This window comes from Quercus suber, unplaced genomic scaffold (assembly GCF_002906115.3).
Source record: "Quercus suber isolate HL8 unplaced genomic scaffold, Cork oak 2.0 scaffold_53, whole genome shotgun sequence".
In the NCBI taxonomy this organism is placed as follows: domain Eukaryota; kingdom Viridiplantae; phylum Streptophyta; class Magnoliopsida; order Fagales; family Fagaceae; genus Quercus; species Quercus suber.
The window spans coordinates 1,242,068-1,267,671 of NW_027069518.1; the positions used below are offsets into that span (position 1 = coordinate 1,242,068).

Sequence of the window (25,604 nt, forward strand, 5' to 3'; positions counted from 1 at the left end):
TATATATATATATATATATTAGTGTATATTGCAGTCACTTGGATTACGTCTGAATGAGTCTATTTATAGGCTCAATGGGCCTCATGAAATTACTATCCAAATTAATCTGATTAATTAGGTCCATTATTTTGATGTAGTAGATGTTACAAAATTAATTGCTGGATATTAATATGATGGGTTGGAGTTACACAATTAATGGTGAGGTGAGGAGTTTCTAAAGAATGAAAAGGCCCAAATGAGGCTGATTCATTTCCATTTTTGATACCTTCACCCTTCACCTCCCCATTGCGCACGTATCTAGCATAATATCTGAGGCAATTCATGTTAGCCCATTAATCACCAAAATTAAAAAGAATAAAATAGTCTCTCTTCTTTTCGATGTGGGATTAAACATTTTCACTAACTCCTCATCTTCCATATTCACTTCTACATCTTTATATTTATGTTATAACATTTATTCATTTTAATTAATTAATATTAAAATTCTCAAGCATTACTTAACTATAAACATATATTCACTGAAAAGAATCTTTGCAAAAATCTATATTTCTTTATTTTCTTTTGTTTGCACATCAATTATTTTTTTCTTCTGTATTGTAAGAATTTATGTACTTTTTTGTTTTTTGTTTTTTGTTTACAGCGTGTACATCAATCATTTTTTTCTTTTGTATTGTAAGAATCTATGTACTTTCTTTGCTTTTTTTTTTTTTTTTTTTTGTTTACAGCGTGCACATCAATTATTTTGTTCTTCTGTATTGTAAGAATCTATATATTGTCTTTGTTTTTTTTTTTTTTTTTTTTATAGCGTGCACATCAATCATTTTTTTTTCTTTTATAAGAATCTATGTACTTTTTTTATTTATTTTTTTTTATAGCATACACATCAATTATTTTTTTCTTCCATTTCGTATTGTAAGAATCTATATACCTTTTTTTTAGAATAAAAATCAATGTACTCATTGTACTTGAAAGAACATGATATACACACAAACCAAATTACTTCGGTCAAAAAGAACTACTGAAGAATAAGAATATGTGTACTTTTTTTTTATTCAGACAACTTTCTCTCTCCTCAATTTTTGGCAAATCAATTGCAACAATTTTTTTAAGAGAAATGATACGTTCACAACATTTTTACAACAAATCCTATGTGGCAAGTTGTTACTTGTTGTTATTGTTGGGTTAAAAAAGTAATCTCAGTGCTAAATTTAAGTTTGAACCAATAACAACTAACCACTTGTGATTTGTTGTGAAAATGTTGTAAAAATATTGTGAACGTAGCACCTTTTTTTTTTTTTTTTTTTTTTTTCCATTTTATTTCGGCAATGCCATTGTCGCAAACCAATTGCAACAAAATTTTTTTCCCTCCTATTTCGGCAATGTCATTGCCACAAATTCATTACCACGTTTTTTTTCCTCCTATTTCGGCAATGCCATGCCACAATTTTGTTTTTTTTTTTTTTTTTTCTTTTTTCCTTTTATTTCGGCAATGCCATTGCCACAAACCAATTGCAATAATTTTTTTTCCTCGTATTTCGGCAATGCCATTACCACAAATCAATTGCCACAATTTTTTATATATTTTTTTCCTTCTATTTCGGCAATGCCATTGCCACAATCCAATTGCAACAATTTTTTATTTCCTTTTATTTAGGCAATGCCATTCCACAAATCAATTGCCACAATTTTTTTTTTCTTCTATTTCGTCAGTGCCAATGCCACAAATCAACCACAGTTTTTTTTTTTTTTTTTAAATTCCTCCCCAAGATTTCAGCAACTTGGTTGGCACAATTCTTTTTTTTTTTTTTTTCATTTTCGGCAACTTGGTTGCCACAATTCATATTTTCTCTCTCCTCCCATTCCCTACAATTTCGGCAACTTGGTTGCCACAATTGCTTTCCCATTTGGGCACTCCTCCTAGCATGCATTTTGGGCACTTCTTGGGCACGTCACAGACAAGAGGTGGGTAGGACAAGAATTTCGGTAATCTCATTACCGAAACTCAAATTTTTTTCCCTCTCCATCACATCACTCAACTTTCTTCTCTCTTATACTTTTTCTTACAATTTTGGCAACGGTGTTACCGAAATTCAGTCTTTCTCCTCATTTTGCTAAATAACTTTAAATAGTACCTATAACAACAATAAACTTCATTTTTGCAATATTTAACCAAAAGACTCACTATTATATACGGGGTATCATGTGTCCACATATTGCCGGCTTCACTGAACACCCAACAAAAATATATAAATAAAAAAATGCAAAATGCCACAGGGTCAAGATTGTCACATGTCTCTGCTCACAACATCCACGTGCAATAGTTTAATAAATAGAAATTATTAGCTATTAGGATTCAAGTATATTTTTTTTGGGGGGGGGGGGGGTAGAGAGATTCTCTGTGTGTCCAGCAAAAAAATAAATAAAAGCTACTAAGCACGCGCGCTCACGTAGAGGCTGGTCTCGATTGATCCAGTCTGTTTTTTGATCGATCGAAAAAGTGCTCTAGTTTGTTTCAAAATGACTGGTTCATTCAATCGATCGAAAATCGTGGAGAAGCTTTTTTAAAAAGGTCAGATCTGACTTTTTCAAACACTTTTCAAATCTTTTTCAAACTTTTTCTTTCTCTCTCCGACGAGGCAAGCTAAATAGTTCAGATTTTTGTCGTTTTCCTCCGAAGTTTTTGCAAAGTTTCTCTTTCCTCAAGCCGGTAAGACTCTTTTGCCCTTCCTTTTGATTTTATTTTCATGTTTTCATGCATAAATCCATGTATTTAAGGGAGATTTTCGGACTTTGCATATTGGGATTTTCTGATTGATTCAAGCTCTATTTTGTGAAATTTATCATTGGGTTTTTGTGGGGACACATCATAAACATGATTCTTGCTTGTTAATTTGATCAATTTTGAGTTTGGTGAAAATTTGAAAATTCTAGGGTTTGTTCTTGATTAGATTTGGGGCTTTTGTTAAATTGGGTAGAATTTGATGAAATTGGCTTGTTGTATTGATGAAATTAAGCATTATAATCTATGTGCTGAGTTTTGTAATGCTCAATTCATCAATTTGTTTAAAAATTTCAACAAGTGGTTTTCAATTTTTGGGGTTTTTGATTAGAAATTCCCTGCTCAAGCCAATTTTGTCAATTTAATCTCAATTGAACTTAATTGCTTACTGCATTAGTACACACATCATGGCATTGTATTTGTTCATGCATCATATAGATTTTCATTCTTTTGTTTTTTGTGCTAACTTGCAGTCTGTCCTTGGTTTTGTTTTCTTGTGTTCTTTTGGTTTTCTCTTTGTGTCTCTGTCCTTTTCTTAGCATCATGCCTAGGAAGACTAGAGCCTGTAGGACTATTCCCTCTTCGTCTCCATCCCTTCCTTCCTTTGACCGTGAGAGGTTTCCGAGTGAGAAAAACCAAGAGCTTTTTGAGAAACTTAACCTTAAGAGAAAGATTTGGGCTGAGCATTCTGTTCTGTTAGATGAACTTGATCCTGCCATTAGGGCAAACTTTGAGCGTCGGGGCTGGTTACCCTTGTTGGATGTTTCTGATCCTCCTCCACCTTCTGCCTTGATTAGAGAGTTCTTTTTGAATATCTCTATCCGCATCTATGATTCCAACACTTTAGTAAAGAGTTGGATACGAGGCGTAGAGTACACCATTACTCCTCAGGTAGTGGCTGATGCTTTAGGGGTACCATTGGTTAGGAATCATGTCTATCCATATGACGAGTCTCCCGAGTTGAGCGACGTTTTGTCTTACATCATTGGGACTTTTGTCCAGTGGGGTTCTGATCTTAGGATCACTTCTGCTGAGCTCTCCGGGTTGCACTATCTGTTCTTTAGGATAGCGTGTCATTCCATCTGGCCCATTTCTCATGTTCACACCATTCCTCTTGAGAGGTGTGTATTTTTTGTACGCTCTGGTTACTGATACTCCTATTAGTTTTCCCCATCTCTTTCTTCGTTCTTTGAACGATGTTTATAGGACTTCATCTACTTCTCATGCTCTTATACATCCTATTTTTATTCATAGGATTTTGCTCTATCTTGATCTTAGTGACTTCCCTTCCTCTAAGCCCGTTCATGTGATAGCTCCCATAGGTGCGTGTTTTCTTAGACAGAGGGCCGCTCATCTTCAAGCTGGTTCTAAACACCCTAGGTCTGAGCCGTCTAGTAGCGCTCCTCCTCCTTCTTCTACAGGTCTTGCTGGTGAGGATGTTCCTGATCCAGTTGGTGATGATGCTGCTGCTGCTGATGTTCCTCCACGTCCTTTGACCGACTTTGATGTTCGTCGTACTCTTGAGACTGTCGTGACCGTTCAGGCGGCTCATGGTCAGATTTTGGTGGACTTACTAGATGAGATTCATGCTCTCAGAGCCGACTTAGCGCGTCTTCATTCACCCTCACCACCTCCTTTTGATGGCGACCTATGATTGCCCTTTGGCATTCCGTCACAAAAAGGGGAAGTGGAGTTTTACCTTGTAGAGGAGTTTTGTAGTTAGGGGGAGATTTTTTTTGTTACTTTTTGAGAGGAGCTTGTGGAGTTTTTAGATTGTATCTAGGTGCTTCACTATGTATATCATTTTTGGGGATATTCATGTTAGGAGGAGTAACATTGATTGATATACATGTTTTTTTTCATTGATTCTTGTTGCTTTGTGATTCACTGCTTATTGATTTATATTTATGAGTTGTTTATTCATATATGTCTTTATTTTGTGTTGTGTGAATCTTACAAGAATGTTATACCTGTTGTTTTACTCTTTTCTGTCACACATGCGTTTATGCGTTTGTTGAGTATTTTAGGAATATACAGGTTGATTCAACTAAGCTGCTGTCTACACTTGCAATTGATGGATAGTAGTTAGGGTTGAATTTGAAGTTTATGAGCATTATTTTTGTAAAGGGTTTTTTACTTGTAAAACTTTGAACTTTTAATTAGGGTTTTGTCACGGATTGCCAAAGGGGGAGTTTATTAGGTTCTAAAGGTTTAGGAATTTATGTATTTAGAACTCTAATTTGTAATATTGGCAAACCATGATCAAAACAATATGTTTAGTCTTGTTATAGTGTGCTCAAAGTTGTTTAATTATTGTAAAGTTGGAATCGAGAGACTGCAGATGCATTGGGGCATTTCGGTCTGGCTCGATCGATCGAAGAATAGATTTGATCGATCGAAAATCGACCAAATTGCGTTTTCTGCAGAATTTCCAACTCAGCCCTAACTCATTAAACGTTTAGGGTTTTATATTTTTGCCCTAGGTATATAAGGTAAAACCCTAACCACGTTTTTAGAGTTGCTCCAGTTGTATTGTTGCTCATACATTGCTGTTTTGTGTAAATCTCTTGTGAGATCTAGAGGAGCTTTCCTTTACACAAAGCTTAGGGTTTTCAAGTTAGAGATAGTATCAATATCTTGATGATCAACTTGGTTGCTACCATTTGAAGCTTAAAGAATATCAAGCGTGGGTGCTTGTAGCTGATTGAAGAATCCAAGAAAGAAGGAGTCCGTGGATTCGAAGCTTGCACGTGGTCGTGTCAGTAAGTTCTACTGGTGGGTAGCATTAGGAAGTCAAGCGGGGAGCTTGTAGTCCTTCTGTATGAACTTCGATTCTTTCGCATAGTGGATTCAGGTTTACCTTGAGGATAGCTAGGTCAAATCCTCCCCGGGTTTTTACCGTGTGGTTTCCTATGTGATCATATCATTGTGTCTTTTATTATTCCGCTGCTTTATTATTTTGATATGATTATTTGATTGCTTTAACCTAGAATTGCATAATTTGACTAAGTAACAACTTGGCTAATTAATCTAGGCTAACCAATCTGATTGTGTTTTAAGGGGTCTTAAACCGTTCAAAACACCCACAATTTATACACATTAATTTTAAGAGAATAAAATATTCAAGATTTAAAAATTGCAATTTAATCTTCTACCCCTAATGCTTAAACTTTGTGAGGGTCCTTTTTTTGGACGGTGTATAGGTCTAACTTGAAGCAAGGACCCTGGGCCTTTGAGTTGTTGTTTAAAGGGAATGGGCTTGGTTCATTGCGGCTAAATGGGCTGTTTACAAACCAAGTGGTGTACAGAACAAGAATCATACAATACGTACATACTAGCAAGCAAGAATATATATGTATTGAATAACAAGAAACAGTAAAGGAACCATGTAATAAAGAGAGCCAAATATATTGTTAAGGATCCCTAAAACACAATAAAATATTTCATTACTTTTTTTAGTTGTAAATTACAATGTGCTCACTAAGACGTGTTACAAGGTCCAAATAAGCTCAAAAAATCCAGACTTAGATGGCTATCTAAGCCTCCAAGTATGTTCTATAGTGGCTAGTTTAGGATACCGGACAATATTCCTCTTTCTTTCACTACTTTCTTTAAGTTTTTTGACAAATTTTTCTCAATGATTCTGTTTCGATTCACTCTTACTGAATGCCCCTTGAATGTTGGCTGCTGTCCCCTTTTATAGTGTCTACCACTGATTCCCTCATTTGCTCCCCTGGGTACCAAAGCCCCTATTGTTCCAGGCACTTTGATAACTGATCCTTTCCCCGTTTCTCATGGTTTTCTTCTTTTGGTGCTGTTTCCCTAAAAGCCTATTGCTGACTTTCCATTCTGAGGTGTCCTTTAGAGAGCTAACCTTCAATTTCCCTTCCTTCAAGGCTTTTAAACTTTACGTTTTCAGACTTAGCTGTTCTTTTTTTTTTTTTTTGTCATTTTTCCCAGGTAAACTGAATCCATTCCTGCCAGATTGAAGGTTTTCCCGGCTACTTCTCTTTATAGTTCTTCTTTCCGGGTTGCTCGAGGTACCAGCCCCCTTATTCATGAATTGTTACTTTCCAAGCTTTCTGGTTCCTTTCTGCATTATTGGGTGATTGAGAAGAACATATCTGTCCTTTGTTTTTTGTGTTTCTGGGTTCTCATTTTGAGCTATCTCAATCTCCTCCTAGTTGTGCTGCACGCCCTAAGGATCCCAAACCCCTGGCAGCCTCTGGGTATACTGACCCAATTCTTCCCACTGGACTCCCGTTGATTTTTTGCTCTTGACAGGTTGGGCTTTTTTCCTTTCTTCCCTTCATTTCATGGGCCTTAAGGCCTTTCCTTTTGTAGGTTCTGGGCTTTAAATCTTTTTGTAATGGACTTGGGCCTACCATCCTTTTCTCTTGTGATGAGATCAATCTTTTTATATGGGGTTCACCTACTTCGCTATTTTGGGCCTTGGTGTTATAACTTTTTAGACCTCAACATTTAGCCCCCCGAGCTTGTGGGTTGCTTGCAACCCACGCGTGAGTAAATTAGAGCTTTAATTTCTGTAGGACTTCTTTCTTCACTATTTTAATTAACCTCAAGGTTTCCCTTCTTCTTCCTTCAGGATCCTGACTTTCCCACTACTTTTGGATATCTTGGTCTTCTTAGCGTGTTGCACTTCATTCTTTTGTAACTCCCCCCCTACATGGTACGTGGCATTTGAATTTTGAAGTGAAAACTTCCTCCACCCACTTTTTGCGTTTCTCGTAACTCCCATTAATAACTGTCAATAGCTCTCTTCTTAAAAATTAATTTTTTTGGTAACTGGTGTGTTTTTCCATACATCGTCTTCTCCAACTGCTCTTTGTGCCATTATTACAGTCACTTCATATTTTCTTTTTACTTCCCAAAGTCTTTCATTCTCGAGCTTATCTCTTTCCTTCCAGTTAATCTGTTGCTCTGTTTTCCCTTTACCATGTTCTTCATTCCTTTGATTTCCCTATTTTGTAGTATACTTGCTATTCTATGGCTTCCTCTTCCTCACGAAAAAAGAGGGAGCATACTCCCAGCTCCTCTGAGGGTGAAAGTTCTTTTGGTTTCACGCAGGGCGAGTTGCAAGGGATCACAGAGCACCCAGCTTTCCTTTTACAGGACCTCTGGTACACCCCAAGCCTGTTCTTTCCTCTGGTGTCTCATGGTGAGGCCCCTTTGTCCCCTCATGCCTGGGTATTTTTTAACCAAACAGGTTTTGCCAGTTCTGCCTAAGTCCCAGATCCAAGAGAGATTTTAGATCTTCAGATTAGGCGGGGATCTCGGGAGGCGGTTCCTATTTTCTTCGACTTTGTCCCTAGGAAGATCACTAGTTGGCCCATCTAGGTGGACAGGGAACTTTCCGATGGGGAATTTGTTGGTTGTTTGGAGTGCGTCGGAATCCTGAAACAGTGGTGATTTCTAGGAACCTTGAGGGTTTCAGAGATACCAAGGGCGTTAGACACTTGGTGTGCCGTTAGTGTCCTTCTATTCATACCTTCTTCTTTTCTGTTGGTGAGCTTACGATTGCTTTGGAGGATGTGGTCAATAACCTCCTCCTTCCTATGTTTGGAGATGAGAATCCTTTTGACATCAGTTTTTCTGACGAGGATCTCAAGGTGGAAGACAAATTATTCAGTTATTTTGGCGGGCGTACTACTTCTCCTGGTGGGAAATTGGCCAGGATAGGCAAGTGGGTCCTGAATCTTTCGCGAAAGAAAGACAAAGCAGTCAGGTGGGCTAGGTTCCTAGCGCTCTGGCTCAACAAATTTTTGTTCAATGAGTTCCTCGGATATGGGGTTAAGTTTGTTTTCTTCCCCTTAGCAATTAGATTGGCTTGGGGTGCTCAGTATCCCCTAGCCCCCATGTTCTTGGGCCATGTTTACTCTCAATTGGATTTGCTTCACAGAGATGAAGTTGAAGGCGATTCTTGTTATGCTATCACCTCGTCCCTCTACTGTGCCATTCTACAGGTATTCATGTGAGACCGTTCTTTTGTTACTTTAACAAAATGTAGAAATTTGAAATTTATAAAAGATAAATTCCAGGGATCTCCTAATGTAATCAAGGGTCTATGTGATAGTTCTACTAATAGCCACTCTATCATTTTTCGTTGAGCTAGTTTGAAAGGTGGTGGCCTTAATTTGGTTAAGTTATTTGATCAGGCAGGGCTATATTTATGACAAAAAAATTCGCCGCTAAAACTTATTTTCTATTTTAAATTTTTTTCATGGCTTTGATATTAACTTGCAACCTGTTATTACATTAATAAAATCTCACATTTGAATAACACATTTATTTTAACAACACATTTATAAAAAAAAAGATCCATACATTCCACAAGTAAAAAATAAAACAAATATCCAATTCAAACTCTTTCCTTACAATAATTGTTTGCAACACATACAATAACTCAATATGTTTTATAACAATACAAAAAGTGTAGCATAATATAATTAGAACCAACGAAGGATATCTTCATGTCTTCAAGTAATACCAAAAGTAAATCCCCTAAAAGCCACCAATAAGAAATCTGCACAAATATAAAAACAATACTACATTAAAATCGTATAGTAAAAACATTAACTATATTATAAGAAACATTTCTAACAATGCATTAACAGTAGCCACACCAATGAATTAAAATTACAACTCTTAATGTATAAGTTGTAAAAAGCAAATATAGATTTTCAAGTGTAATATAATACAATTAGTTTCAAATAATGCATCAAAAAAGGTAGTCACATCATGTAGTGCAGGTTAATTACTAAAATAAAATACTAACCAATAAGTGTTTTAACTTGAAGATGAACCACCCCCATAGGTAAGAGCGTCATCAGGTATATAATGCTTACAAGTATTAAAAACAATTACATAATATCCATCGCATATAAATCAACAATATTCATTTACAATTCCAAAAAATAAGACACTTCCAATATAAATTTAAACCACCTGATAACATCATACAAGCCACTTTCACTTTCCTGGCTTTTGCCTATATATATGCATTCATCCAGCTGATACCTGATCAACTTTATGATAGTTATAGATCTGAGCCAATGTTCATCCTACCAAGTTGTGCTCTGTTGAGTTTGATGGTTGTGGTTGGTATCGCTTTTCTAATTCACACAATTCGCTTTCTCACCCGGATGGTTGTCAAGATACGAGAGTTCACCTTATACATGCAAAGACGCTAATAAGTTGGACAATTAGGATTGGACCGACTTGAATATAATATCGGAGTCTGCAATTTCTATTACTGGTTGAAATTTAATCGTCTTTCGGATTGTAAGTGACATGGCAAGTTATTTAGTGTTCAACCTGCTATCAATAACAATAACAGATTGGTATCGCAATGTATTGACTACTTTCCAAGTCCTGAAGGTCTTTTCGTTTTATTTTATTTTATTTTTTCAATCTTTTGTTCTTCTTGTTGGAATAAAAGTTCAAACAATGATCATATGTATTTGGTTGTACTTTTCAAAGATTATATGTGACACTGTAGAGTTATTAGTTCGTAAAATTTCTCATTTAACAAAGGTTGGTGATGGAGAGTGCAAGGGATTCAATCACTTTAGATTGGACCTGTAAGAGTAAGAGTATTTAAATTAACCTCAAAGCCATTTTTGCCAAATTTTGTCTAAAAAGCTATTTTAACTAACTTATTTGTAGATACTTCTATATCAGACTCAATATTTATTTATCTATTTTATTAAGATATTATTTTTCTTTCTCCTCACACTCCATCCTTAATTCTCCTAAACCAGCCATTATCACACTCCTCCACACTAAAATCACCATCGCCTACCCCAGTCACCATGACACTCCTTTGTACTAAAAAAAAACAATCGTTGCCGCTCAACAAACACACACAGAAAGATTGTTATTGGACTAGAAATATTGGTTTTTTTTTTTTTTTTTTTTTGATGGGAAGACTATGCTTTCGTTTATTGATTACCAAAATGGTGGATTACATCCTGAGCACACGGGTGCTCAATTTGGCTAGGAGTTTCCTCCAACCACACCACAAAATCCCCAACATGTCTTGCAAATTGGGCTAGAATATGGGCCGGCTTATTGCCTTGCCTTTTTACATGATTGAAAGAAATACAATGAAAATTTTGGGCTAACCGTAGAATGCTGGTAACAATAGTTTCAATGCAGGTGGGGGCGCCTAAAAGCATCTGGTATAGACCCAAAGAGTCAGTTTCACATACAACCTCCCTAAATCTCATCTCCCACACAAAGTTGACTGCAGCCTCCATTGATTTTGCTTCAACTTCCAAAGTGGCCAAAGGTACTAGAATCCTCTTACTCATTGCTGCCAACACGTTACCTTCCCAGTCGTGTACAACCATCCCCATTCCTGTGGCATTTAGCTCCTTTAGCACAGCAGCATCCACGTTCAGCTTGTAGAGAGGGTGATCAGGAGGGTGCCACTTTACTGCCTCCGTTGGTCTGGGAGATGGTACTTCCTCTGTTGTAGCACGGTATTCCTGCATTACAGCTAAAGCCCGTTGGACAATGGCTTTCCCCGAGCTATGGGATCCTCCATTCCGGATAGAATTTATGTTTTTCCATATCTCCCAACACAGTGTCATAGTACTCTCCAAGAGCCCTGAATTCGCTGCTTTGCTTTTTACAATTTGCCACACCACATCCATAAAGCTCCACCAAGGTTCAATGTGAAAAGGGAAAACCAATTTGCTATTTCCCTATATGTCTTTGGCTTTCTCACAAAACCAGAACATATGACAATTAGTTTTGGATTCCTTTCCACACTCATTGCAAAGATCATCTTTTGTTATCATTCGTCTCTTCAGGTTCACTTTGTTGGGAAGGATATCTCTACAAGCACTCTAGGCAAAGTTTCTGATCTTATTTGGAGTTTTCATACTCCAAACCCATCTCCATATTTGCCTCACCTCAGTGTTATCTAAGCTCTTTCCTTCCCTGCCCTGTCTATTATCATCCATTATTAAGTATGCACTTTGCACCATAAATTTTCCCTTCGCTGTGCAGGCCCAAACTAGCTTATCTAGAGGAAGATTTGTGTTGAGAGGGATGCCTAGCACCATATCTACCTCATGGGACCAGAAAATTTGTCTCACCAAAGGAACATTCCTCTCCTTTCTCTCATGATCAATGAGTTCACAAACTTTGGCATTAGCCTCCAGTGAGTTTTTTGGAGAGGCTACCTTATATAAAGATGGTGAAGGCAACCACTTGTCAGACCATCTCTTGATGTTGTGCCCATCTCCTACTCTCCAACGCATCCCCTTATTTACTGCTTCCTGTGCTGACATTATGCTTCTCCATATGAAAGAGGGATTGGGACCGAGCTTTGCTTGGCTGAAGCTACTATCCGGGAAATACTTAGCTTTAAACACCCTAGCAAACAGAGAATGTGGATTTGTCTGGAGTCTCCACCCTTGCTTAGCTAGTAGCGCTTTGTTAAAACCCTTCAAATCCCGGAACCCCATTCCCCCTTTCTCTTTTGGCTGACATAACTTTTCCCAGCTCATCCATGCAACCCTTTTCTCCTCCTTCTTCTGCCCCCACCAGAACTGACAGCCATGCTAGTTAACTCATCACAAATTGCATTAGGGAGCTTGAAGCAGCTCATTGTGTGGGTAAGGACAGCTTGTGCCACTGCCTCGATAAGAGCTTCTTTTCTCGCCGTCGAGAACAGCTTCTCTTTCCAGCCAGCCAGCTTCTTGGCCACCTTCGCTTTTAATTGTGCAAAAGTGTTTGTCTTAGATCTACCAATTAAGGAAGGCAGACCTAGAAAAGTTTCATGTTGTCTGATAACTTGGGCACCTAACATATTTTTAATTGTTTCCTGGTTCTCCATGGGAGTGTTTCGGTTGAAATATAGGGCTGTTTTTTCCTTATTCAACTGCTGACCCGAAGAATCTTTATACACCTTCAATATCCTTAGAATCTCAGTACTTTCCACCACCGTTGCTCTGCCAAAAATTAGACTATCGTCTGCTAAAAAAAGATGTGAAACTTTTGGTCCCCTCCTACATGCTGAAACCCCCCGCAGTTTTTTATTTTGCACAGCTTGGTGGAGCATTGCAGACAAACCTTCTGCACACAGTAGAAAGAGGTAGGGTGAGAGTGGATCCCCCTACCTTAAGCCCCTTGAAGGTATAATTTGCCCCGTTAGTGCCCCATTAATGCGGACTGCATAGGTTACAGTGTTGATGCATCTCATAATCAGGTTAATCCAACTTTCTACAAAACCCATTTTCCACATGATCTGTTCCAAACAACGCCATTCCACCATGTCATAGGCCTTGCTCATGTTGAGCTACAAGGCCATTTCCCCTTCCTTGCCACTCCTTTTTTGACTGATAAATAGTCTCCGAAGCGACCAGCACATTGTCTGTGATGAGTCGTTCTGCAAAAAAAGTGCTCTGATTCTTGTAGACCAGAGTTGGCAGCAACTGTTTCAGCCTATTTGCAATAGTTTTGGAAGCAATTTTATAAGCTACATTACACAGACTTATTGGGCGGTATTCAGTCACTAGTTTAGGATCTTTCACTTTTGGAATTAAAACAATATGGGTTTCATTGAAATTCAGGGGGGTAATACCGAAATTCAAAAAATCCAATACAGTTTTAGAGACAACAGCACTTACAGTGGGCTAGAATTTCTGGTAGAAAAGGGGAGGCGTCCCATCTGGGTTGGGAGCGATGGTTGGAAACATCTGCTTCAAGGCTCTCCCAACTTCCTCTACTCGAAATTCCCGTGTCAATAGAAAATTTGACTGGTTTGGGACTTTTTTGTGGATAGGACTGATAAGCTCCTCGTCTACCTCTAGATTTGAGGTTGAGAAAACTAGAAATGATGTATGGGATTTGGCTGGACTAGAATAGACTTTCATATTGTACGTTATTGGATCCTCTACATATTTTTCTATTTTGTATGACGTTTGCAGTCAAATTCCCTCATAAATATTGAGATTATCAAATTTAAATATGGTAATGATTTTGATCCTAAGCTCTAATTCAAATTTTAGGCTAATTCACCAATTTATAGACCAATTGTGTACATGATTAGCCAATTACCAATAGTAGGCATAGACAAACAACAAAATCAGCACAATCACAGCAAATTAAATACACAATACCAATTCCAGCATGGTTCAAACTCAGCCTCGATCAAGACGATGTTCACTGGGAAGTGGGAAGCTCCAGTTTCCTCTAGGAAGGACTTACGTCTCTAAATGTAAAATAAAAAATATCTTTTGTTTTTAAAAAATAGAGAAGGCTTCTATGAAATTGACTTACTAATCTATTCCTAGAAAATAGATTACACATGGTATAAGAGTAATATGAGGAAACAATTATGCACTTATTATTTATATAAACTTATCTATTTTTAGGAAATATATCTTGAATACATTTTGATTTAATGAGCTACACACATGACATAAAAATATTATGAAGCATAAAAATGATGCACTAATCATTTAATATAAAGATATCCTGTCCTAAATCTTGGGGAGGTTTAGGTATCAGAAAATTTGGCCTTTTGAATCAAGCTATGCTGGCTAAACAATATTGGAGAGTATGCCATAATCCTAATTCCTTAATTGCGAGAACTTTTAAGGCAAAGTACTTTCCTAGGGGATCCATCCATACATGCTCTCCTAAACCTCATCAATCTTGGGTTTGGAGGAACATCATTAAAGCTAATAATCCTAAGCTTAAGGCAGGAAGATGGCGGGTGAATAAGGGTTTAGACATTCCTTTAAGGGATAAGGAGTGGTTTAGGTGTAAATCTAATCTGTTGAACGATCCCTTCATAACTGATGGTTCTGTAGCTGACCTAATTAATCAAGAGAATCACTCATGGAATGCAGATTTAGTGCGAACCTTTTACCCCTTTCCTAGCTGTGAGGAAATTATGAAAATTCCCTTGCCAAAATTTAATACTGGAGGTGACAAATTATTGTGGAAGCACTCAAAGAGTGGGGACTATGAGGTCAAATCAGCATATAGGCTTCTCCATAAGGAATGCTTGGTTTCTTCTACTGATAGTCATAGGGTGAATCTGGTTGGAAGTAAAATTTGGGCTTTGATTTGGAAGATAAAGCTTCCACAGAAAATTTGTACCTTTATTTGGAAATTATTACATGATTGTCTTCCAACTTTGCAGCTTTTAAAAAGCAGGGGTATATCTGTTGATGGGTTATGTCCAATGTGCAACCATGAGAAGGAATCAGCTTCTCATTTGTTTTTAGTATGCCCTTTTGCCAGAACTTGTTGGCATGGTTCATCTTTGGCTGTTCATACCTCTGATTTTAGTGACATATCTGTTCAGCAATGGTTAATCAATCTAATTAATGCTCTTAACTGGAATGAAAAAGGATCTTTTGTTTATATGCAGTCCATCTTTACCACTTTGTGGACCATTTGGCTTTATAGGAACAAGGTGGTACATGAAGGTAAACAGCCCAACCCCATGGAAGTAATCCTAATAGCCCAAAATTTGTCTTGCAGGTACAAGGAGGTCTTCTCCAACCAATCTAGTCCCTTTATTAGAAGAAACAGGCCAAGCAATGAACCCAACAATGTCACTGGACAATGGCAACTCCTAATCAAAATTGCAGGGAATAGAAACTTGAGACTCAATAGGAGTGCTTGGGCTTTTGAAGCTAAAGATCAGCAAGGAGTTATTAGATTCTATGGTGTTCATAGCAGCAACGCTAGTACAATTAAAGGAGCTGTGCAGGAGGCTCTAATAGAAGCTGTCTTTACAGTCAGGAACCATGGTTTTCAACGGATCCTTATTTTGACCAATAGTAAGGACCTAATTTAGCTTGTTCGTAAGTCTAAGAAAACAGTTTGGAATGAGAGGTCTCTCATTGCTGACTTGGATGTTTTGTACATGGAGGGTATGGTTTGTAAGCTGTTAGAGGTTCCTAGGATTGTACTTGATTTTGTGTATAATGATGCAGCTATGGCAGTTAGAATGCCAATACATAACAGTTGGGCTGATTCAACTTCTTTTGTAAACTGATATCCTTGTATCTTCCTTTTCTGGTATCAAAAAAAAAAAATGTTGTAAAATTTTTTTAAAATATAGGGAGTTCCTTAGTGAAATTATATATATATATATATATATAGAGAGAGAGAGAGAGAGAGAGAGAGAGCCAAGCAATGAACCCAACAATGTCACTGGACAGTGGCAGCTCCTAATTAAAATTGTAAGGACTAGAAACCCAAGACTCAATAGGAGTGCTTGGGCTTTTGAAGCTAAAAATCAGCAAGGAGTTATCAGATTCTATGGTGTTCATAGCAGCAATGCTAGTACAATTAAAGGAGCTGTGCAGGAGGCTCTGATGGAAGTTGTCTTTACAGTCAGGAACCATGGTTTTCAACGGATCCTTATTTTGACCAACAGTAAGGACCTAATTCAGCTTGTTCGTAAGTCTAAGAAACCAGCTTGGAATGAGAGGTCTCTCATTGCTAACCTGGATGTTTTGTACATGGAGGGTATGGTTTGTAAGCTATTAGAGGTTCCTAGGATTGTACTTGATTTTGTGTATAATGATGCAGCTATGGCAGTTAGAATGCCAATACATAACAGTTAGGCTGATTCAACTTCTTTTGTAAACTGATATCCTTGTATCTTCCTTTTGTGGTATCCAAAAAAAAAAAAAAAGAAAGAAACAGTTGTTACATGCTTTGTCTATTAAGAGAGTAACAACTATACTTTTTTTTTCCTGGACCAAAAGATATATAAAGGTACTTCATGTTTGTGCATTTGCTCCTGAGATTGGCTTTTTTGATATAATCAGAAGGCACTGTACATGAACTTCTTATAGCAATTTACTCTTCTCCTAAATGATGATGTGGGACATATTTTTGCTGAGATAAAGGTTCTTATATGTTCCTTTCATACTTGGGATATTGACTGTGAGGTTGACTCAGTTTGCAATTCATCAAAAATAATGTTGCAGCTTTAGACCAATTTCCTCTGTTATATTTCAAATCAATATTGTGGGGCTCAAAAACTCAAACTGACAAAAAGTTCTTGATCAACACAATTAATTTCTAAGAAAAGGTTAAAAAAAATCCATAATGGGAAGATTAGACAAGTAATTGAAAGACAAAGATGGTTGAATAAGACACTTTGATTGACAAAATCTACTTCCCAAGTACAATGTATGAAATAAAAGTGAATATAGATTCTTGCTCTCTCTTGCTCTTCTTTCTCAATTTTTCTGGATCCCCTCCTTTGTGGGCTAACTCCTTTTATCACCCCCCCCCCTCCTCTCCTTCCTTCTTTCCAGCTATACATTACTTGGCTGAATGACAGAACAATGCTTGTCCCATTAGACACCTCTCCTACTATTCCTTAATCATGAAAATTGACTTTTAGGGTGTCTTTACTATTTAAGTTTGTCATTTATCAATTAATGAGGCTGACATTAGGTAAGAACACCTAATTAATGTGAATATGACTGTTACTTTGGGTTTTGTATCACCTTCTTTGTGTTTTTCAAGAAAAAGAGGTCGAGATTGCTCCCTCGGTGAATTCGTTAGATCTCTTCTCGGTAGGATGTTCCTCGGATTACCTCAATAGCCGGTCCAAATCATCCTACTACTTCATGGGTTTGGGCTTTTCAATGTTAAGGCTTGGGCTGATATCTTATTTTGGGAGTGTCTCTACGGCATTCCTTCTTTGGTCCAAAATCCACAAGGTGGTTATATTCCTCTCCCCACAAATATATTTTTATAATAGGTTGACAAAAAATTTTCAATTTGTTGCTGAAGAAGTGGTGAAATTCTTTGTATATTTAAAGAATGTGTTTATTCACAATCTCTGTTGCATTAACATTTTTATTTGAGACTCTGAAGACAAACCCAAAAAGGAGGAGTAAAATAATCAGACAAGGTACATCGTTCCTAATCTTCTTGGAGTGAAGAAGTCTATGGAGTAAGATCCATCGACTTTGATTTTTTGTGTGTTCTTTTATTTTGGAATAAATAGATTTGTATGGTAGTGAATTTGTGTTTCTTTTATTTTCGTATAAAAATGTTTTTGATGAAGATCGATGAATTTGTGTTTCTTTTATTTTCGTATAACATAGATCTATATAGTAGCAGAAGATTGATTAAAATATATGATCTTTAGATAACTACAATTCGCCATGCAATCTTCATGACTAGCCTAGCTACTAGGATGCCCAAAATGCAATATAAGTTAAGTGTCATAGTTGTTATACAAATATTAACAACAACAACAACGCTATTATCTATCTATCTATATATATATATATATATAACTGAATCTTTTGAAACTCACACAATTTTCCACGTTAACACAATATTAAAAAAAAAATGTAATTAAACTTTTCTAAAACCCGATTCTGCATTTCCCATTCACAAAGACTTTGCCTTTACCTTACTCGATATTGTGCCTTCTCTTCCCTACCTTCCATCTACCAGCTCCTTCTCGATCAAACCCACAGCAAGCCAATAGAAAAGCATCACATCTGAAAACCCACCATACCCACCAACAGACATCTTCTTCCTCATAATCGATCTCCTTCCTCAAACCACCCATTTGCCACAAACCACCCACATCCAACCTCTACAACCCAGAAACACACTTTTAACAAATCGGCAAGCATGGGGCTTGTGAGAAACGGCCAAATGGGAACGTAGTCTTTTACTCTTTGTTCTATTTTAGGGTTAGGGAAAGTAGATAGGTGGTGATAGTTTCACTTTCAAGGATGGGATCAGATCCTCTTTAGTTGGTGACTGAAGCAAATTGTAATCTCAAAACTGTAAAAAAAAAATATCTATATATATATATATATATATTCTTGCCTTGGGACTTGGATAGTGGACTTCAAATCTTGCATATTGGAACGGTGGGATGAAGGGTAAAGTAGGAAAAAAAATAAAATAGCAAACTAGACCAAAGAATTGAGAGAGGAGAGAGAAAGAGAGTCAAAAACTCATCTATGAGAATGTGATGTGGTTGGCGCCAGCATGTTGCCTATTTGCCAAGATGCAAATCTATTGGAGATTCATCTGCAAAGCAGTGATGTAATTTATTGAGGATGAAAAAGACTTTCCCACCGTAAACTCCAAAGTTAGTCATAGAGGTTTTCCAACAAGGATGGAGTAAAAATTAGAATTTTTTTTCTTCTTTTCTTTCACAGTTTATTACTATTATTTTTTTTGATAGCCACTAATACGATTGTAATCCTATTTATGAATGTAAATACTTTTTTATTAAATCAAATTAATAATTTCTATAATTGCTTATAAACAACCGAACAGTTGTGACTTTTCATTCTTTAATAGAAACCTTTTAGGTCAATAGGTACATTTTCAATCAATAGGTACATTGTCATTCAATAGACACTTTTTTATTCAATAAGTACTTTTTCAGTCAATAGACACATTTTCATTCAATATGCACATTTTCGGCCAATAGAAACTTTGTGTTATTTCTTTCAATATCTTTTTTTTTTTTTTTAATTTATGCATTTTTTTCTTACTACAATTTTTTTTCCTAAAACTCATTTCAAACTCATTTAGTAGTTATTTCCGTACATCACACGGGTTAGCGACTAATCTACTACTATATATAATAACAGAAGCTTTTAGGAGGTGCTGACGCGTTAGCAAAAAAAACCCCCCTTTAAAAGCTGACATGTATACAACTTTAAGTTAAAAGACTCGCACGGTGCACCGTTTTGGGGAGTCTTATAAAAAGTTAAAAACACAACCCGCTTAAAAAAAAAAATTAATTTTAAAAAAAAACTTTAAAACCCAAAACAGACATACGCTGCAAAGAGAAAATGAGAACCGAGAAAGAGAACGATGGAGAAAGAACTTCGGTCTGTCATAGATGGTGGAGAGAGAAAAATCTGAGAAGAAAGACAGGCTTTGCCACCATCAGACCACCGTGCCCTCCACTAGTATGGTCTCTGTTTTTTTGTACCGAAGGTCAGCGTACTCCCTTCCTCTTCAAATACTATTTCAAGAATAAAATAATAACAAATACAATAATAACAATAATAATAATCCAACAAAAATATTGACACAATTTTTTACTTTTTCCTTCTTTTTATTATAATTCAATGTTTCCGTGGGTAATAGTGAAGATAGAGACTATATGTTGGAACCTAATGCATTCACAACTGCAGCTCAACTCAATGGCAGACTCAAATGCTATTTTTTCCTTTTTTTATTACAAAGTTGGCTTTTGTATTTATTTATTATTAAATACATATAAACTTAAGTTATCGATTATTAATCTATGAGCTAGTACCCACAAAATTGTTAGCATCAGTTGTTTTCACCATTACTTGGTCAATCTCTAGAAATGATCCTCTCTCTACTTAGGCTGATTGTGTCTTTTTTTTTTTTTCTTTATTATAGTTAAGTACTTGCTTAACGCGGTCCCCTTACAATTAATCAAATTCTTTAATTCAATTGGGATTTAAAGATTAGAAATACACCAAATGTAATGTATCCTCAAATCTCAAAGTTTGAATAATTCGTGTATTGACTATTTGCTTAACTAGCAAGCAAGTAAAAATCATTGAATATATAAAGCAATCCATGGTTAGAGATTTATTCATTCCCTATAACAACAAAGAAAATGGGTTACGACGTTGTTCCAACTGCACCACCCAGTGCTAACACGTCATCCTATGAATCTGAACTATTGATGTTCAACGAAAAGAAAAAGAAAAGATGTAGGTTTTTCTCCAAGAAGCGGTTCTGGATTTGTTGCTCAAACGTGGAGTTTGTCAAAGGGGCTCATCAAGAGAAAGAGAGGGCGAAAGAGAAGGAAGTTGGTTTTAAGCATAAGAAGAAGAATGTATTGATGTGCTGCTCAAACATGGAGCTTGAGACCGAGGAGGAGAAAGAACAAGTCCTTTCGTATTTGGAGAATAATACAAAGAAATCTTGTGTGATGATGTGTTGTAGCAATTTTGAGATGGTGGGCTCAAAGAGTACTGATCTTGGTCATCAAACTCCCAAATAAAGGTGACGAGGATGGTGTTTTGACTTTTGAGAGTGTCACCATTTTCTCAAACAAAAATTGGATTGATTTTTGTATTTAGTGAAGCAGTGGTACTTTCAATTGCACACTTTTAAGTAGTTTACATTAGAGGAGTATATGTGTTGCGTGTATTAGGTTTTGTAATAAAGTTATGAATAATCGGGAACATGGGATTTTAGTATTCTTGTATAGTAAGATTATATTTTGGTGTATTGGTTTACTTTTAGCAAAATTTTATGTTGGGAGATACATAGGTTTTGTTGTAATGAATTAGATTGTGTGTGTATATGCTTCTCAAAAAATAAAAATTAAAAAAAAATAAAAATTTATGTGTATATATACAACCTACTTTATCAAATACAAACAGTGTTTATTTGACCATTCTTAATAGTTCCAGTTGTTATATTTATGTTAAGTCTGGTTGCTCAGGCTGTTATTTGGTACTTGTGATCTGCGGCCCAAATTGTGGCCCAACCAAAAATAAATAAAAATGAATTGAAGTCCAAAGTTATTTTTGCCTAGAATCAAGCGTGCATATTCAAACCTAGATAACGTGGCTCAAATGTCAAATCAATCCAAATCATAGGCTACTAATCATAAATCAATAAATCACATGTTAATTATAAATCAATAAACCATAACTAATATCATAAATCAATATATCGTAGCTAAGATTATAAATCACCTAGCTAAGATAACCAATTAATCATAAATCAATAAATCATAACTAAAATCACCTACTAAATATAAAAATAAAATAAATCCAACAAGTCCAAGAAATTAAAAAGCTACAAAATAAATCCCACAAGTGATAAGTTTAGAATAATTACAAATCAACAAATTAATCCAAGAAGTCTAAGATATTAAAAAGGCTACTAAATTAATACAAAAAGTCTAATCCTTCACAGCTGTGACACAACTCCCATCCTCTTCATTAGGCTTCCCATCATCAAGAATTGATTGAAGTGTACAACTCCAAGCATAGTTGAAGAACCTACAACAACAATGAATTAAAAATGGAATAAAGTTCATCAAATTATAACTAGCAAATATTAAAAAAATAATAATAATAATTTGATTTTATAAATACAAATTAGTCAATTGCTAACCGTTGATTTCACTCTATAATCAATCGTGAGCACACATCATTGCCTCTATAGTCTTGGGATGAAGCCGGTTACGGTGTGGACTTAACAGTCTCCCACTAGTGCTAAATCTCTTGCAATCCTTTGTAAAGTAAGATACTTGAGACCATTACTTTTCAACCATGCCAAAATATCAAAGTCTTGACTCTTCTTCAATACCCCTCTCATCAATGAAATAATCAAATTCCATTCTAGCACTCCCATGTTTCTTTGAACTACTTGAATTATTGTTCACAAACAAATCAAAAGATGACATTGCCACACTCGACCTAAATTTCATTTATGCCACTTGATTTGAAGTACTTGCATGCATATGATAACTTCCTTCATTATCTACAGGGGACTCATCTACATCTCCATACTCATCAAGCAAATCATAACAAAGATTCTTAATTTTTTCAATCTCCAAATCAGAATTATCACCATAAATGTTAGGATAATAAAACTCCAATAACTTCATCTTATATCTTGGATTCAATATAGTAGCAACAACCATAACAACATTAATATTAGCCCCATAAGAATTAAATTTAGCAAACATGCTTTCTGTCATCGTACTTATCATCTCATTTAAAGACAAACTCCATTCATTTATTGCAATTTTCAACTCACACACCAAAGTAAAATACATATTAGTTGGGGGATACTTACAACCAAAGAAAAACTCTATCACACTATGAAACAACTTTAACCTCCCACAAATATCTTTGGTTATCTCCCAATCATGGTCATGTGGCAAACAAATATAAGATGTTTCACGTTTAGCCAAACGAGAGAAAACATCTTTATAAATCAATGTAGTAAAAAGCATTAATTAAGTTGAATTCCAACATGTCTTACAATCTAGGACCATCTCTCTGGTGCATTGAACACGCAATTAGTGTGCATTTTTATCAAATTTCTGCCTCCTTTTTAGTGATCCAGTTCAATAAATCACACTATCACGAATCATTTCAATACCATTACCAATAAGAGACAACCCATCTTAAACAATTAAATTCAAAATATGTACAGCACACCTCATATGCAACATAAAGCCACCCATCATAAGAGGACTAGTATCAAGCTTATTCAAAAGAAGTCTTATCATGGCATCATTAATACTACAATTATCAACAGTTATTGTGGACAACTTTCTATCAACGTTCCACTCTAAAAACAAATCAACAAGAACTTTAGTAAGGACATCTTTCGTGTGTGGAGAAGGAACATAAACAAACCTAGAAAAATAATACGAATAATTATAACATAACTCAATAAAAATTCAATTTAACATAAAGTCTAAACATTCAATTTAACATAAATCAACAAACATACTATTTAACATAAAGTCTAAGTTTAATCAATAAACTCAATTCATAAATAAATAATAGATTTAACATTCATAGATTAAAAAATTACCTTAAAACCCAGTTTTGCAACGTCCAAGTTTGACCAATAAACTGAGCGGTAATGACCATAAACCTTCTCTTTTTATTACTCGAAGTCCACATATTAGTTGTAATTGTCATCCTACTTCCATTATTGTCTGTCATCTTCAAAGCTTTCTTCCTCTCATTATCATAAATTTTAAGAATGTCACTCTTCAAAGTGTTTCTTAAGATAAGCTTAAACAAATGTTAAAGAGACTTCACAAATTCTCTAAATCCAATGTGGTCAACTATTAAAAGTGGGTATTCATATAGGATGACCATACGGGCAAGATTATTCCTCACTATGTTTTGATCAAATTGGTAAGCATTTAAACCCATCATTCCATCCACTTTATTTTGTTTTTTAATTAACATTTGTTGTCGCATATCCCTTCTATCTTTAAACTTTAACCGTGGACATCTTACTAAATGATTACGCAAATGAGTTGTACCTTGGCTAGAGTCACCCAAGTAAAACTTGCTACAATGATGGCATTGGGCTTTAAATTTCCCATGAACTTTCTTCCATGTAAAATGCTCCCAAATATCTGAGTTAGTCTTTCTTTTTCTACTTGTATCCTTATCCTCACTTGTACCCTCTTGCTCTCCCTCTTCACCTATCCCTTGACTCCCTTCTTGTTCCTCTACCTCTAAGTCCTCTCCCACTAAGTCCACCACTGGAGATTTCAAACTCCTAATTGGTTCAAAAGTTTGGGAGTTAAAAATTTTATCAATCAAAACAAACATTCACAAATTCATTATTACACATACTCATTGATTAATGGGCACAAATTCAAAATTACATAGATTCACAAATTCTATCAACCCAATGATAATTAAACATGATTAACTACAAATTCAAACACTCACTCGTTGTTTAATGGGCATAAAGGTGATGGTGATGGTGATCCTAAGGGTGAGCTGCCAGAAGGCGACAATGGCGAGGGTGATTGTGAAAATGGTGAAGGAGACCGTATAGCTGGCAAGGGACAACATCCAGTTCTAGAGGGAGAACCAGATTTGTTTATGTCCCATCTCCGTTTTAAGCATTGCATTCACAACAAACACAAAAAACAATAAACAATTTCTTCCATTAAACAAACTATGCAGATGTGAAGGGAAAGAACAAGGGATCAGAACACAATATAAGTGAAATGGTTGGATTTCAAAATGATGAAAATCCTTAACAAAGAAAAATTATCCATATTACAAAAACAAAGTTCAAAAAGTTCACTGATTAAGTCTTTTTCGCTTTTTTGAACCAAGATTTGCCAACTAACTCACTTACATATTTTACAATTTTATTTACTAATAATTCATAATACATATTGACAATATATAAGAAAATAATTAAATGCACAGGTTGGATTATTAATAATTAGGGAGCCTTACAATCATTTTCACAAGAAAATTTCAAGCTCTCACTTTGTAATAGAGAGCCTTACAATTACGTAAAACACCAAAATTTGAAGCTCTCACCTTGTAATTGACATTGTCATATCTGCATTTGGCAATAATGTACAAACCTATCTAAAGGAAAATTATTGTGTACTTAGTAAACTAGAACAATGCAATGATCATTTCATAAACTTAAATCGTTGCTAGTCTATTGAGCCATCATTAAAATTATTTAATGCTTGATAACATTTTATTTTATTTTATTTTTTAAATAAGGTAACAAAATGCTATAATAATTCAAATATCATCCTCTCACACATGATTGTCAATGGAATAAAGGCAAATTGAAGCCATAGTTTTGAGTTTTCTTAAGAAGAGAAAACAAAAGAAAAACAAAAAAATAAATAAAACATTTTATGAAATACTTAAGGAAAAAAAAATGAAGAGAAGTAGAGAATAGAGACCTTGGACCGGTGGTGAATACTTGCTTAGGCCAACAATGCTGAGTGCTTGGACCGATGGTGAGAGGCAGAGATGGAGGCCATGGCCCGTGTGACTATGTGAGGAGTGAGATTAAGAGTGAGTGAGGCCGTGTGTTGTGTAAGAATGGCTGTGACTGAGTGTGTAGCATGTGCTTCTATGAGGCAGTGAGGGTGAGGAGACGTGAGCTGAAATGGGGGAGTCAGGGTGAGGAGGCGTGAGCTGAAAAATGAGGGAGTTAGGATTCTAATCATATGCTAGTTTTTCAAGTCTTTTTATCTTAGTTTCTTACTTTCAAGGTATGTTTGATCTTGTAGCATCCATAT

The 25,604-nt window shown here is 35.8% G+C and overlaps 1 protein-coding gene across 1 annotated transcript; it reads right to left on the minus strand.

Moving 5' to 3' along the window:
• Positions 1–12,314: 12,314 nt before the first annotated feature.
• On the minus strand, positions 12,315–13,103 carry LOC112030543 (uncharacterized). Its single transcript, XM_024063226.1, has 2 exons — positions 12,931–13,103; positions 12,315–12,762 (listed from the first exon to the last, which is right to left on the minus strand). Exons 1-2 carry the CDS (start codon positions 13,101–13,103, stop codon positions 12,315–12,317), a joined length of 621 nt encoding a protein of 206 aa, XP_023918994.1.
• Between the last annotated feature and the right edge of the window lie 12,501 nt (positions 13,104–25,604).